Here is a 15,371-nt window from a genome sequence, read left to right on the forward strand (position 1 = left end):
CCGCCCCCTGGCAATGAAATGCAGTCTGAAATAGTACGTCAGGTAAAAGGCATTTGGATAAAATGTTATCAAATAGAAATATTTGGGGGTGAGGAGGTTTCTTTGTGTTTATTACCAGGAACACACACCAAGCTTTAGTGAAGCCATATTAACAAATAAACCTGATCAGTGACTCAACTGTGAGCTGCAGGTCTGTTCCTCACCACCAGGTGGAGCTCCTACCTCATCACTACTTCCTGCTTCTTCACTACTTCCTCCTCATCACTACTTCCTGCTTCTTCTTCCTCCTCATCGCTACTTCCTGCTGCTTCTTCCTCCTCATCGCTACTTCCTGCTTCTTCACTACTTCCTCCTCATCACTGCTTCCTGCTTCTTCACTACTTCCTCCTCATCACTGCTTCCTGCTTCTTCTTCCTCCTCATCGCTACTTCCTGCTGCTTCTTCCTCCTCATCACTACTTCCTGCTTCTTCACTACTTCCTCCTCATCACTGCTTCCTGCTTCTTCTTCCTCCTCATCGCTACTTCCTGCTGCTTCTTCCTCCTCATCGCTACTTCCTGCTGCTTCTTCCTCCTCATCGCTACTTCCTGCTTCTTCCTCCTCCTCATCGCTACTTCCTGCTGCTTCTTCCTCCTCATCACTGCTTCCTGCTTCTCATCGCTGCTTATTCCTCCTCCTCATCGCTGCTTCCTGCTTCTCATCGCTTCTCATCGCTGCTTCTTCCTGCTTCTCATCGCTGCTTCTTCCTGCTTCTCATCGCTGCTTCTTCCTCCTCCTCATCGCTACTTCCTGCTTCTTCCTTCTCCTCCTCATCGCTGCTTCCTGCTTCTTCCTCATCACTTCAACCAGTGGCCCATAAGAACCAAAGTATCAGTACTGAGTTAGCTTTAATGCTAATATTAGCCCTTGTGGTACTGGTTAACTTTTGTTAGCTCCTGGTCTAGTTACTGGGTTAGCCTTTAAGCTAATGTTAAGTGGTTACTTTTGAGCTAATGCAAAAAGGTTAGCCTTCATGCATCCTTCAATAGGTTAGCAACTTTACCTGGTTAGCCTTGGAGCTACTACATAGAAAGTTTTCACCCTGAAATAATGTATTATTGTAAACTGATACTCAGAATTTTGTTCACATGTCGGCAGATTTCATTAGAAGTTTCACGAATTCACCATTTTATCAAATCAAATCAGTGTTTTCAGAACCCCAAATCATAATTGGCAGTTAAACAATGACGCCATGAGGACTGTTATCTTTTTGTTGATTTAATGAACCTGATTTATGACGCATATGTCGATCAATGCCCCCCCGGCCCCCCTGCTGCTCGCTGCAGCTCCTCCAGGCCACGCCCACATTCTAGAGCATTGGTGCTGGGCCATTGTTAGTGCTGTTGCCGGGCAACATGGCGCACGTCGTCAGGGACAACCAGTCGTCTTTCTGCCTCCCTGATAGGAACACCACTGAGATGACACGCACGCACACACACACGCACGCAGCTTCCATCTTGTGGCAAACACGCAAACATATTGTTCATCTTCATGGCTGCTATCTCCGTCTCGCTCGCGCATGCACACACGCACACACACGCACACACACACACACACGCACAGCCTTTTGATGCAATCACCTGATATCCATAGTGTGTGTGTGCATCCATCACTGTCTTTGAAATGCTTTTATTACAATTTGATACACAAGGACGAATACAACGAAAACAAGCGCCCCTTCCTTGCTTCCTTGTTGAAGAGAAACCGATGAAGAAGAATGGTTCATCTTCTGGGGTGCATGAAGGTCTGAAGCGGTGGTCCATGGAGGGTTTAAGAATCAATGGGTTCAAACCAGTAGAATCAAATTTGTAGTACTTGAATACGAAGTAGTACACGTAGTGTACAGTTTAGTATACACATGTACATTGTAGTGTACGTAGTATACGTGGAGTAAGGCGTACTGTACTTGTAGTACTACGCAGCGTAGTATACGTAGAGAACCACAAAGCGATCTTTAACATCTTCATCATGATATTTCTCATGGTTTCAAAAAGGTTCCACAGCAGAAGATCTGGACCCGACGCGTTGATAGTTTGGACGTTCTGATGTTCCCGTGCTGCTCTCGGCCCACACGTCCTCCCAGAAGATGCCCAGCGGCTCAACCTGCCCAGGTCAAAGGCCAGAGGAGCTGGTTCTGAAGTCTCTGCGGTCCAGGTGAAGGCCTCACTGACGCAGTCTGGGACTGGATGTGTCAATGAACAGGTCAGATTCAAAGGGAAACTTCACCTGAAATGATTTTAATCACAATTCTTCCTTCTGCTTTTTACGTAAATACAAAAATACCACAAAGTTTTCTTTCCAGTCTGCTTTAGTCCGTATAAAACTGCGCCCTGAGAACTTTCTGTTGAAATCCAGAGGAATATTAAAACCGTTTAGAGACCGAGCAGTGCATTAATAACTAAAGAAACCGGGTTCCGTGAGGAGGGGTCGGGTGGGGGGGGGCAGCTCTGGACCTTCTAGAGAGTTAAGAAGCAGATCACAAACACATCCACCAAGGTGTCCGTCAGGACAGGAGGAGGTAGACAGAAGAGACGCTAACAGTGATGTGGTAGTTGGAGTCCTAACTGTGGGAAAGTTGTAGTCCTGGATCACTTCCCGCCGAGGCTCCTGGGTCGTACCCGCGCTCAACTCTTCCCTGTGAGGTCAACTTGTCGTCCGGTTTTGGTCAAACTGTAAAAGGTTCTGTGATAAAATAGCAGACGGTCCACTCAAGGCCTGACTCCCCCAGGTGAGGCTACGACGGGGTTAGGAGGCTAGGAGGCAGGAGAGGGAGGAGGAGGCGGGTCTGCTGCTCGGGTCTCCTGGACTTGGCCAAAGTGATGAGATCATTTTGAGAGTTTGATCCGTCGAGGAGATTCATCAGGTACCAACAAGTCTCCGCCCAGAAGGTACCGGGCCTCCTCAACATCTCACCTCTGCTACGGCCGGGGTGACCAATGGGAGAGGAGCGTTGTCCAATAACAGAGATGATGTCATTCTGAAGTCGGCAACACTGGTTACCGCCAAAAAACGCCAACCATTTGACAGAATATGTCGATTGGTCAATTCATGTTGCTCGTGACCAAACTCCCCGACCCCCCCCCCCCCCCCAACCTCCCATCCCACTCTGGGCTCCAAACTGGTTCCCAGTCCAGACAGGATTTCTCGTATGGAATTGTAATCCTGTCGCAAGTTGTAGTCCTTCATTCTTCAACCAGTGAGCTGGATTTGTAGTCCGTGTGCGGCGGTGACTTCCTGTTCCACAGATAGCGGAGCGAAGGCTAGAAGAACCAACGGAACGCCTCGCCATCCGTCCCGACCGGCGGGCGCTAACATAAGAGACAGAAAGAAAAGACGTGAGACACAGAATGAGAATATGTCAACAGTCCTCCAGAAAGTCCGGACCATCTGGGGGGGTTTGGATCCAGAACTGGTCTCAGTCTCTAGTTTCAAGTCTTCTTCAATACAGCACGATGTTCATGTACTTCATTTAGTACATTATGGTCCATTTAAAGCAGTGGTTCTGTGGTCTGGCTGCGGGACCCCCCATCACCCCCTAATGACGAACCGCGACCCAAATCCAGGAACATTCTCAACTTCTCAAATTTATTTAATGAAAACATGGTGCAGTTTGAACCTGAGACAGAATACGTACGACAACACAAAACAAGTTTAATGAAAAAACAAAAGAGCCAGCTGTTAATTCTCCTTCTCATTCTCCCAGGCAGAGGCCTTTAAAACGGGTCCCGCCAGTCGAGAACCACTGATTTAAAGGGAAACGGACCATAAAGCAGGGGATGATTTAGGGCGGGGCTACACGCTGATTGACAGGTCTCTATGTCCTTCTCACTCCTTGTGATGTCACTTCCTGTTCACTGGACAACGATGAGGCAAGAATGTGAAACCTGCTACACACACACACACACACACACACACACACACACACACACTCTGCAGTCACACGCCACCAGTATCCACAGGTCCAATTAGTGTGCAATTGAGGGAGATTATGGCTGTTAATTCAGCCTCTTACAGTGTGTGTGTGTGTGTGTGTGTGTGTGTGTGTGTGTGTGATATATTGAGTCATCAGTGAGGTTGAACGCTGGTATCAATAAATTATTGATCGGTGCTAATTCTTACTACACACACACACACACACAGGAGCTAATAACAAATAATCTCCTTCCCTTGTTTTATCACCCTGAATCAGTGGAGAGTCACTGTGTGTGTGTCTGTGTGCGTGCGTGTGTGTGTGTGTCTGTGTGTGTGTGTGTGTGTGTCTGTGTGCGTGTGTCTGTGTGTGTGTGTGTGTGTCTGTGTGTGTGTGTCTGCGTGTGTGTGTTGGCAGCCCTCCAGGCCCTGCAGGGATCGAGCTCTTGCTTTTCACCACCCGCCATCTGCACAGCGTTCACACACACACACACCCAGCAGGGGGCGGCGCTGGCAGTCATCTGGGTTAAGTGAGCCGGCGCGCACACACACACACACACGCACAGACACACACACACAGACACACACTCACCTCCAGGGCCCCCCCTCCTCCCCCTCCTCCCCCCGGCTTCTTCTTCAGCTCTTCACACTTCCTGAACTTGCAGATCTGGTGACCCGTCTTGCGGTTGCGGCAGGACGAGCAGACGCCGCAGTTGATGAGCCGCCTGCACGGGCTGCACACGCCGCAGCGCTTCCTCTTCCGCTTGGACACGGCGCCCGCCGACGAGGACGAGAGGGCCACGCCGCCCGCCGTCACTCCCGACGACGAGGGCGAGGAGGAGGAGGGGCAGGGCGAGGAGTTGGCGTGCTGCTGGCAGTCCGTCAGCGGCCGCTGGCCGCCGGTCATCTGGAAGGCGCTGCCGGCGGTGTCCGAGATCCCGGGCCCCGCCGACCCCATCGCCATGACGATCACCCCGGGGGGAAGTCCCAGCCCCCCCAGGAAGCTGCCACCCATCACCGCTCCCCCAGCGCAGCTCACGCCCTCCGACAGACCCATCATGTCCGGGTGGGCGTGTCCCTGCTTGTTCATGGCGCCACAGTCCGCCCCGCTGCCGTAACCAGGGAGGAAGTTCCCGTTGCTAGGCGCCATGGGGTGATTGTGGGCTGGTCCCTGGGCGACAGAAAGTGAGGAGGCGGCGTGTCCATGTTTGTCTGCTCCTCCCCCCTCACTGCTCGCCCCGCCCCCGCCTCCTTCCTCGCCCGTCCCCGCGGCGCCCTGCTGCATGTTGCTGCTGTGGGGGTGCGATGAGATAATGTGACCCGTCGCCGCCGACGGGTGATGGTGCGGGTGGTGCGTGTCCGGTTTGGGCCGGCCCCAGAACATGGCTGCCGGGTGGTTCATGTTTATGTTGTCGTGACAACTCCAGGGCGCCGTAGCCATGGCGCCCAGCCTGGCAGCAGCAGGGGGGAACATGGGGCTGGCGGCCGCCAATCGCGCCGCCAGCTTGGCGGACTGAGGGAAGTTAGAGACGTTCATGTTGACGTTGGTCTTGTAGAAGCTGGCGATGGAGGAGCGGTACCGGTCCATCTCCGTGGTGTAGTCCAGCATCGGGGTCAGACCGGACACCTGCAGCACACAGCCGATCCAAACCTGATCACGACCCATAGTGACAGACATCGCTTCACACTCAGCCCCAATGGGAAACTCACCTGTCCTTGTCCACCGTAACCATGGTGATTCGGGTGATGGTGGGAGGGGGCGGAGCTTCTTTGCAGCATGGAGGAGAGGTCGCTCTCCACACATACGCCACTCGTCATGCCCGACATGACCTCGCACACAAGCACACACACACAAACACACACACAAGCACACACTTGGTCACAGCTGGTTCTGATTGGTCTACACGTTGTTCTCTGTGGAGAAAAACAAAGACGTGAACACAACAGAAATGAATCTGTTCATTCTGACGCTATGCTACGATGCTATGCTACGATGCTATGCTAAGACGTTTCGCCATGATGCTATGCTACGATGCTATGCTAAGGGTTCGGGGGTTATGATGAACGAGGACGATGACGAGCATTATGAAGAAAAAGCTCCCGGCCTCTGTGAATGAGTGTGTGTGTGCATGTGTGAGTGTGTGTGTGCGTGTGTGTGTGTGTGTGTGTGCGTGTGTGTGTAACACACGTTGAGAAGAGATGTGTGAATTTGTGTGAAATGTGGGGGCGTGTGCACGTGCGTGTGTGCGCGCAGCTCCCAGAGGGGAAAGTGTCTGCGTGACGTGCGTGTGTGTGCGTGTGTGTGTGTGTGTGTGTGTGCGTGAGCTCAGCGTGTGTGAAAATGCGCGCGCGCCCCGTGAGACTAATTACCCGTCTGGTCAACCGGGCGCGAGCTGCGACAGAAGGTCACGGTGCCACCGGGCGCGACACATTACCCCCCCTCCCCCCTCCTCCCCCTCCTCCCCCCCGGCACACTGCGCGATGCTGCGGGGGGTCGAGGGAGGGGGGGACTAAAATGTAAAAAACGGCAGACCCGATAAGACCGACAGGACCGGAACAGCAGGAGACGGACGGCGCGTGCCGCTGCTACTTACCGGGCCCTCGAGGAGGAGGAGGAGGAGGAGGAGGAGGAGGAGGAGGAGGAGAGGAAGCAGGAGACCGTCTGGGAATTAGCCCGCCACGGATCATGGCTGGCGGGGAAGGAGACAGAGGGGGGGGGGGCACCGGGAGGGATTTGTCGGTCTGTCGGTACTGAGGGGGGGGGGCGGATGGATGATCACCTGGGCTTGGCACGAGCGAGCGTGAAGCGCGGGGGGGGGCGGGGGGCGCGGGGGGGGGTCTCTGTGGAGACCTGCAGGGGCGGGAAAAAAACACCACCATGGGAAGAAGGGGGGGGGCTAATGGCGGAGAGGAGGGGGGGGGGGGAGGGTGTAAGTACGTGCGTGTGAGCGCGTGTACGTGGGCACGTGCCCGCCGCCGTGTCTCCTGCTGTCGGCGGCGGGCGCGCGCGCGCCGTGTGAGCCGTCTGATTGGTGAGGCGCGATGACGACACGCGGCGCGAGACCCGGGAGACGATTGGCTGTCCGCTCGCAGGGGGACAGAGATTGATCTTTTTTTTTACTTTTCAAAAGCTTTATTCAAACAAACAGGACGAAACAATGATCAATGCATCAAAGCTCACTTGTTCTTCACTAGAAAGCTTTAAATGAGTTTGTCTCCTGAGACGCAGCACACTGGTCCCGTCTGAGAGACATGTTGATGCTTTTAAAGGATCGCTCTGACCGACGATCTGAGGACACGATGGTGCGTCCTGTCTCTTCCTGCTGCAGACGGCCATGTTGGCCTCGGCTGACACCAGGTTCAGGCAGAACCTTAAGATGAAGGTGGTCTGAGACCAGGTCTCACCAAACCGTCTGCAGAGCATTAAAGAGAGTCCGTTACAATAATAACAGCAGTGGAAGACAGAATGGACATTTGTCAGGAGCAGTCAGAGACAAACCTCCTAATGATGCTCCTGCTCAGCCACATGGACCTCAGTCTCTGGTCCAGGACCAACTACATCCACCGCTGTCTTCAGGGGGGTTGTCCCACAGGAGTCCTGGTGTCTTCCCGTATTGGGTGAACCAGAGGTTTGTCCAGCAGCCAGTGCAGTGAGACAGCTGTCCCCAGTGTCCTCTGCTTAAAAGAGTCCCACAGTTTATAAATCCGGTGAACGAGTGAAGTCCATCAAAGGGTGCAGCGTCCTTTGATGGACTTCACTCGTTCACCGGATCCAGTCCAAGACCAGCAGCCTTCTGAAAAATAAAGCTCACCACGTCTCTCCACACCACCTGCTATCGATGTGGACTAGACCCCGTCCCCGTCCTCTTTTGATAAAAGCAACACAATGCAGCCTGTCCACCAAGATGGCCTGCAGCTTGTGTGTGAGTCCGCCTGTGCCACAGAGCAGAGTCCTGTCCCTGTAGGACATCTGCGGATTCAGCCAAGACCCCCTCCGTCTTCTCCACCCAGGTCTTGGTGTGGCAAGGCACACAGTAGGTCCATCACCTCCCTCAGATGATTCGCCAGCGCGTTGGAAAGGGTCTTATAGTCCGAGCACAGAAGGGACACAGGACCCAGTTCTTCTAGGAGGTCTTTGGGAGGAGAGTGATTACGTCCTGCAGCTCAGAGGCAGCAACATGTCAGTAGAACTGTCATTAAAAGACTTAAAATGTCCTCAATCCAACGTTCGGTACCGTCGGACCGTGTGGTCACCCCGACGACCGTTATGTACTTTGAATGCAGCCCCCCAAGTCCAAATGCACCCCCTTCACATGTGGACTAAATGCTTCAGTGACTAAAGGTTGTCGCATCGTGGAGGAGAGCAGGAAGCTCCCACGTGTCTGTTCACCGCGTGTCTTTAACAGCTACCGACCATCAAACACGGCCGATATGTTGCTAGCTCCATAGCTAGCCGTTAGCCGGTAGCTTCCTCATTGGCTCACCTCTTAGCAGTGCTAACCAAGAAGCTAAAGCACATCAATAGAGCAGCGTGCTAGCTGACTAACAATATATCGTCTTCAACAGCAAACCGATTCGCTATATAGTTATATGCTGGTTGATTCGTAAAAGTATCCACCATTAACAGTGTTCGCACCATGGTGACGCGTTGTTGAGAGGTTATATACAAGATGGTGGAGGAAGATATTCGTCAGCGTTGGTGGTATAGTGGTGAGCATAGCTGCCTTCCAAGCAGTTGACCCGGGTTCGATTCCCGGCCAACGCAAACCTTTTCCGATTTAGAAACATTCATGTAGAATGTTTTTGTTATATTACTTTGTAACGTTACAGTAACTGTAATTTTAAAGCTGATGGAGGTAAAACTATTTTGCAGTTATATCGGTCGATACTTATGGTTGGACATTGGAAGGCATCACCTGAAATTAATTGTTATTAAATTAAAAATGAATCATGTATTGATTATATTAATTATGATGAAGAGAGATATTTGTAACGCAGCAGAATGAGTCTTTTGACCTCATTTTCCCCACTGAATGAGAAGTAGGTGATCTGTGTGTGTGTGTGTGTGTGTGTGTGTGTGTGTGTGTGTGTGTGTGTGTGTGTGTGTGTGTGTGTGTGTGGGGGGGGACATGGGCAGGTATTTCTGCAGTGAGGTGGACATTGAGGGTCCTTGGCATCAGGTGCTGGCGGCGTTCTGGCAGCGTTACCCGAACCCGTACAGGTAAACACAGGTCAACAGGTAAACGCAGGTAAACGCAGGTGGACACAGGTCAACAGGTAAACGCAGGTAAACGCAGGTGGACACAGGTCAACAGGTAAACGCAGGTGGACACAGGTACCCCCACCTGTCTGTTCTGACCTGAACCCTCCAGCAGCCCTTTGAAGGAGGCACAACCTCACATTCCCCAATATGTCACGTTATTCTTCTAAAATGTCTTCCATTCCATCAATACCCGTCTTTTCAAAAGTGTGTTTCAAGTTGTGTCCCTGAAAGCATCACTCTGTCTGTCCACATACACGTCATGAAGTATTTTAATGACGTGTTAGTACTTTTCAGGAATCAGGAAACATTTATTGCCAAAATATGTCAAACATACAAGGAATTTGTCTTGGCGGTTGGTGCGTGACAGTAGACAGTGTAACAATAGACAACAAGACAGCAGTGCACAAGTAATAAAGTAAAATGAAATGTTAATGCAATGGGTTAGTAGAATAAGGATATGGGTTAGTATAACACAAGAGAATAAAGTTAAACATTTAAAATATTAAAAAAGTTAAAAAATATTAAGCATAAAGTGCACTAATGAACAAGTAACAAAGTGACGAGTGACGACGAAGTGAGAAATGACAGTTAAAGTGACATGTGCAGTGTGAAGGGGAGTGACCGGTGGAGTGTTATAGTCAGTCAGTGGGGGACCGGCTCTGTTGATGAGCCCGACTGCCGACGGGAAGAAACTGTTGGTGTGGCGGGAGGTCGTAGTCCTGATGGACCTCAGCCTCCTGCCAGATGGAAGGGGCACAAACAGGTTTTGTCCGGGGTGAGAGGGGTCGGCCAAAACGTCGGCGAATTCCTTCCGGCGAATCCAAAGCGTTGTCATTGATCTTTTGTTTCTCATTGATTCCGTAATTCTGTTCATTTGTTTTTTCATGTGGAGTCTTTTATATAAAATTAAACATTTTGCTAATCTTGTCTAATCTTTTCTCATTGATAAAACGGTGCATTCTGGGAGTACATATTTCTGGTCATGAATGTTGCATCAGAACTGGTCAGAGGTCAGTTTATAGTTCATTATTAAACAGAAAGATGTTCCGCCCTAATTCTAAACTGGTTACCATGGAAACCGCAGCCACCAAAGACCGCTGTCTAGATTTGGAGAACCATTGTCCTGCACTGTGTTTGTTCCCTTAAGTGTTTTGTTGTGAAAACTAATGATCCTGGGGAAGCGCTCCCAGTGCATTCTGGGAAGTCACTCGGTTATTTCTGCACATCCAGATGAATCAGTTGTGTTTAATCAAATATATCCAAATTGTCATTTTATTATCAAGTGTTCCTTTCTATCTTTAATAATGGCCTGATTGATCAATGTACTGAAAAAATAATAATAATAAAAGTAACCAAGCCGGCGACCGACAAACAAAAATGAATTCACAACACAAAATACTTAAATCCATCTTATAAATGTTTCAAATCCTGCAGTGATTTTATGACATGATTTTCCATGGTGATCTACTCTCAAGTGAACCTTGAATCTGTCCTGCCCACGTTCCCTTGAGCAAAAACACGGCTTCTTTTATTGAACATAAACGGTGTTAGTGTTTCATTTTAGGAAATCTCTTATTGAAAAGGTTTCTTTTATTAAAAGTCACTTTTTGGATGTTAAAATAAGCTTTATTACATTTCATGAGTTTACAAATAACTGTGAATAAAGATGAAAATTAAGATATTAAACACATCTGTGTTATTATAAAAGGTGTTAAACATCTAAAGATAAACATAATAATGCATGGGGTCACACTGATGACATCACTGATGACATCACTGATGTGCCAGGTGTTCAGGAGGCGTGGTCACACTCCAGGGCATGCTGGGTAAGTAGTGTATCAGCCACTCCCCCCAGCTGGGACCCTCCTCCTCCCCTCTGCCTCCTTTCACCTCCCACCCCCCCACCACCCAGTCCACATCCTCCCTCCTCCCTCCCGCCTCCTCCCTCTTCTCCCGCAGAATGACGCTGTAGCACTTTCTGGAGACTCCTCCCCCAATCGTCCCGCCTCCATGCCTCCTCCCTCCTTCGTCTGCAGAGACCCGACACTCCTCCATCACGGCCCTCCACCCTTCTAAGTCCTCCTCTTTGCTACACAGACGGTACAACGTCTTCCTGTACACTCCCTTCTCCTCCCTCCCTTCTACCTCTCCTTCTTCTCGCCTCGGCTCCGGAGTCACGAGGAGTGGTTGCTTCCCTTCCTCCCCTCCCCTCTCCATAGCTCCTCCTTCCTCCCCTCCCCTCTTCATAGCTCCTCCTTCCTCCCCTCCCCTCTCCATAGCTCCTCCTAGCGTCTCTGTAGTCCCCTCTCTCTGGACAAACAGCACAGAGCGATACAGCGCCATCACTCCTCCTCCTCCTGCCACCTCCCTCTCTCCATTCCTCTTATATGCGAGCAGTCTCCCCACCTCTCCACTTGCTCTCCTCTTTGCCAGCGCCTCCCACATCGGCCTGTAAACCTTCTGGTACCAGATGATCATCCTCACTAGAGTTGCCAAGAGGCACGCCGCCGCCCCGCCTCCCAGCAGGAGGCCACCGGCCAGGAGCCAGAGACAGAACCCCCCTGCTCCTCTGCCGGGGGGGACGATACCGCTGGACGCCAATGGAGGTGTCAACGCGCAGGTTGTTGTTTGTTTCTTTGTCTCAACAGGAAGTTCAGTCAGGAAGACCTCCTCCAGTGGGAGCTCGCCTCTGACCTCCGACCCCAGGTCCTCTGACCCCTCGGTGAACCTGGTGACGGGTTCAGACCGGGGCCACGTTGGTGTCGTAACCAAAGTAGGAGGAGGAACAGTAGGAGTAGACGCAGTAGTGGGAGGAGCAATAGGAGGAGGAGCAATAGAAGGAGGAGCAGTAGTGGGAGGAGCAATAGGAGGAAGAGCAATAGAAGGAGGAGCAGTAGTGGGAGGAGCAATAGGAGGAGGCGGAGCAGTAGAAGGAGGCGCAGTGGTTGGAGGAGTATCAGTATAGCCTTCGGCTAGCTCCGCTGTGGTTTGCACTTCGGGCTGTGGGAGCTCGCTGACCTCCGACCACGGGTCCCCTGACGCGGTAGAGGGAGGAGTATCAGGATGGTAAGGGCCCCCCATCGACTGGTCTTGGCCTTCGGTTTTGGGACACAGGTCTGATTCTTCCAGTGTGATCACAGGTTTGTTCTTGTTCCAGCGAGGAGAGTCACAGACCTCAGAAAGCAGATCATGAAGAAACATCAAGACACGTCTCTAGGATCATGCGTATTAGATCATACATGCCGCCTTCTGTTCGCGGTACTCACCACTCTGTCGGCGCCGAAGTTGATGACTGGGCCGACCCGGAAGTAGACGTTGAGCTCATACTCGTTGAGGTACTGGTGCAGGTAGCTGAGGGAACAGGAGCAGGCCCAGGGATTTTCAGAGAGGTAGAGGTACGGCACGTCCTCCCTTGGGCTGAACCAATCGGGGGGCATCGTTGTGACCTGATGGGAGGAGCCACTGTGCGTTAGGATGTACTAGCTGGCTAATGGTAAAATAGAAATGTTTGCTTTCTCCCACCTTGTTGTGTTCCAGATAGAGGGTCTCTATGACAACGAGGGGGCGGAGCATGAGGTTGGGGAGCACCGTGAGACGGTTGGACGACAAGTCCAAAATCTGGAGAAGGGAGAACCAATGAGGAGCTACGAGTACAAAGAGGTTAAAAGTATCCGGGTTTCCTCCTGACACGCTATGTGTCCGACAACCTAACTTAGTACCCTCGTGTTCACAGGATGCATCCTAACCTCCTATAGTCTACCTTCACAATCTGCATCCTTCCTACACATAAAACTACCTTCATGTTCTGCATCCCAACCTCCCTCTGTGCACCTTCATGGTACACATCCTAGCTTCCCTTGATTTTACCTTCATGGTACACATCCTAGCTTCCCTTCATTTTACCTTCATGGTACACATCCTAGCTTCCCTTGATTTTACCTTCATGGTACACATCCTAGCTTCCCTTCATTTTACCTTCATGGTACACATCCTAACTTCCCTTCATTTTACCTTCATGGTATGCAACCTAGCTTTATATTAAGCTACCTTTATAGTACGCATCCCAGGTTCCTTTCATGGGGTTAGGGTTAGGGTTTTTACCTCCCTCATGCTATCGTGACTGTATGCTACCTAGCTTCCCTTCAGGCTACCTTGACATTACATTACAGGTCATTTAGCTGACGCTTTTATCGACGTTCAACGTGGGACATGGGGCAGCCAGGACTCGAACCACCAACCCAGCGCACCCTCTCTACCCCTACACCACGACGACCCCTTGACGGTATGCGTCCTAACCTCCCTTCATGGTTCCTTCACGGTATGTATCCTAGGTTCCCTTCATGCCACCTACACAGTATGCACCCTTACTTCCCTTCATGTATGGTTCCTAGCTTCCCTTCATGCTGCCTTGACAGTATGCATTCTGACCTCATTTCTAACAGGCTAGCACCACAGCATGCACGCTACCACGCTGACCTCCAGGCTGCGGAGTCCAGAGAAGGTGAGGTCGCTCAGAGACTCCAGGGTGTTGTGGTCCAGGTAGAGTTCGGTTAGACCGGGACAGGCCGAAAAGGAGCCTTCAGGGAGCAACGTCAGACGGTTGGAACTCAGCCGGAGGACGCTGAGGCTGGGGAGCACCGGAGCGTCGGAGGGGGTCACTTCTGGAATCTAAGGTAGTGAGTCATGAAACCTTCTGGATGTCCCTGACGTTACCAGGCTGTGGGCTCCTTCTCTTCTACCCACCTGGTTGCCTGTGAAGTCGAGCTCGTGGATGTTGGTGAAGATCTGAAAGGAGGACCAGGACAGACTGGAGAACTGGTTCCTGGGAAGCAGAAAAACCTAAACCACAGAAGAGTGGAAGCGGTTTCCTGTCAAACTGTTGTGTTATCGATGTGAAGCAGCTTCCGTGGTCCCGTCAGTCAAACACTTCCGCAGAGACTAAAGGGTGGAATAAAAACTAGAGACACAACAATCTCTCTAAGTATAAAATGAACCATCTTTTAATTAGGAGACAAAACACAACTCAAAACCGATAATAAACACTAATCATTTTGATCAAATTAAAAGCAAATTGTGATTAAATAAATATCAGAAAGAGTGCGTAGAGAGTTTAGTCCATAAAATGAGAAACACATTGACGAAGCTTCTTGTTCATTTAGATCTTAAAAACGTTCCATATGAATGTACTTTTCCTTTAAAACACGTTTTTAGGTTTAAAAATCAATACAGCTGATAATAAAACATATTTTGTCACCTGGGTCACTGGTTCGAATCCCTCTGGGAGGCCGCTGAAGCCGAGCGCCGTGCAGTTCACTCTCAGTCGCTGATCTTTGTCCTGGTCATCGTGGCAACCGGTCCACGCCGTATCTGCGACCACGAGGCAGGACAGCAGTAGGACGAGGAGGAGACGCATTCTGGATGAGACCCTGAAGACCATCTGAGTCCCAGAGCTGTAACCACGGCGATGGTGAGAGACGATGACACGTGGCCCCGTAACTAGGATGTGACGCTGTGGGTCTGATTGACAGCTGCTGATGCAGGAAGTGAGCCAAGACCCGGCTGTTGGTCCGCTGATATCATGAGTCTCTCTCTAAGCCGTTTTATGTGAACGTTGCTGCTATTATTTACTACATCAATTATAATTCACCAAGTATGTTTTTTATTTTACCTACAAAGTTCGGAGTATAAGACTGCAGTTAAATTACAGTAGCTTGACCTTTGACCTGTAGCCGGCGGTAAGCTCTGATTGGCTCGTTGTCAGGTTAGAGTAGGTTGACCTTTGACCTGTAGCGGGCGGTGAGCTCTGATTGGCTCGTTGTCAGGTTAGAGTAGGTTGACCTTTGACCTGTAGCGGGCGGTGAGCTCTGATTGGCTCGTTGTCAGGTTAGAGTAGGTTGACCTTTGACCTGTAGCCGGCGGTGAGCTCTGATTGGCTCGTTGTCAGGTTAGAGTAGGTTGACCTTTGACCTGTAGCCGGCGGTGAGCTCTGATTGGCTCGTTGTAAGGTTAGAGTAGGTTGACCTTTGACCTGTAGCCGGCGGTGAGCTCTGATTGGCTCGTTGTCAGGTTAGAGTAGGTTGACCTTTGACCTGTAGCCGGCGGTGAGCACTGATTGGCTCGTTGTCAGGTTAGAGTAGGTTGACCTTTGACCTGTAGCCGGC

At 50.9% G+C, this 15,371-nt stretch overlaps 2 protein-coding genes, 1 long non-coding RNA gene and 1 other non-coding gene across 4 annotated transcripts; 1 reads left to right on the top strand and 3 right to left on the bottom strand.

The window, feature by feature from the left end:
• Positions 1-1,651: 1,651 nt before the first annotated feature.
• LOC144410267 (uncharacterized) lies at positions 1,652-6,927 on the bottom strand. The gene is made up of 4 exons (XM_078105928.1): positions 6,542-6,927; positions 5,658-5,861; positions 4,540-5,574; positions 1,652-3,346 (listed from the first exon to the last, which is right to left on the bottom strand). The coding sequence occupies exons 2-4, from the start codon at positions 5,772-5,774 to the stop codon at positions 3,299-3,301; spliced, it is 1,200 nt and encodes a 399-aa protein (XP_077962054.1). The 5' UTR covers positions 5,775-5,861; positions 6,542-6,927; the 3' UTR covers positions 1,652-3,298.
• A 130-nt stretch (positions 6,928-7,057) lies between these two features.
• Positions 7,058-7,956, bottom strand: LOC144410201 (uncharacterized). The gene is made up of 2 exons (XR_013468085.1): positions 7,447-7,956; positions 7,058-7,360 (listed from the first exon to the last, which is right to left on the bottom strand). It is a non-coding gene; the product is annotated as an uncharacterized LOC144410201 (long non-coding RNA).
• A 684-nt stretch (positions 7,957-8,640) lies between these two features.
• On the top strand, positions 8,641-8,712 carry trnag-ucc (transfer RNA glycine (anticodon UCC)). The gene has a single exon. It is a non-coding gene; the product is annotated as a tRNA-Gly (tRNA).
• A 2,102-nt stretch (positions 8,713-10,814) lies between these two features.
• gp1ba (glycoprotein Ib platelet subunit alpha) lies at positions 10,815-15,116 on the bottom strand. Its single transcript, XM_078105916.1, has 6 exons — positions 14,465-15,116; positions 13,954-14,049; positions 13,687-13,878; positions 12,733-12,828; positions 12,477-12,656; positions 10,815-12,384 (listed from the first exon to the last, which is right to left on the bottom strand). Exons 1-6 carry the CDS (start codon positions 14,645-14,647, stop codon positions 10,984-10,986), a joined length of 2,148 nt encoding a protein of 715 aa, XP_077962042.1. The 5' UTR covers positions 14,648-15,116; the 3' UTR covers positions 10,815-10,983.
• Between the last annotated feature and the right edge of the window lie 255 nt (positions 15,117-15,371).

Source organism: Gasterosteus aculeatus, chromosome 7, assembly GCF_964276395.1.
Source record: "Gasterosteus aculeatus chromosome 7, fGasAcu3.hap1.1, whole genome shotgun sequence".
NCBI classification, from domain to species: Eukaryota; Metazoa; Chordata; class Actinopteri; order Perciformes; family Gasterosteidae; genus Gasterosteus; species Gasterosteus aculeatus.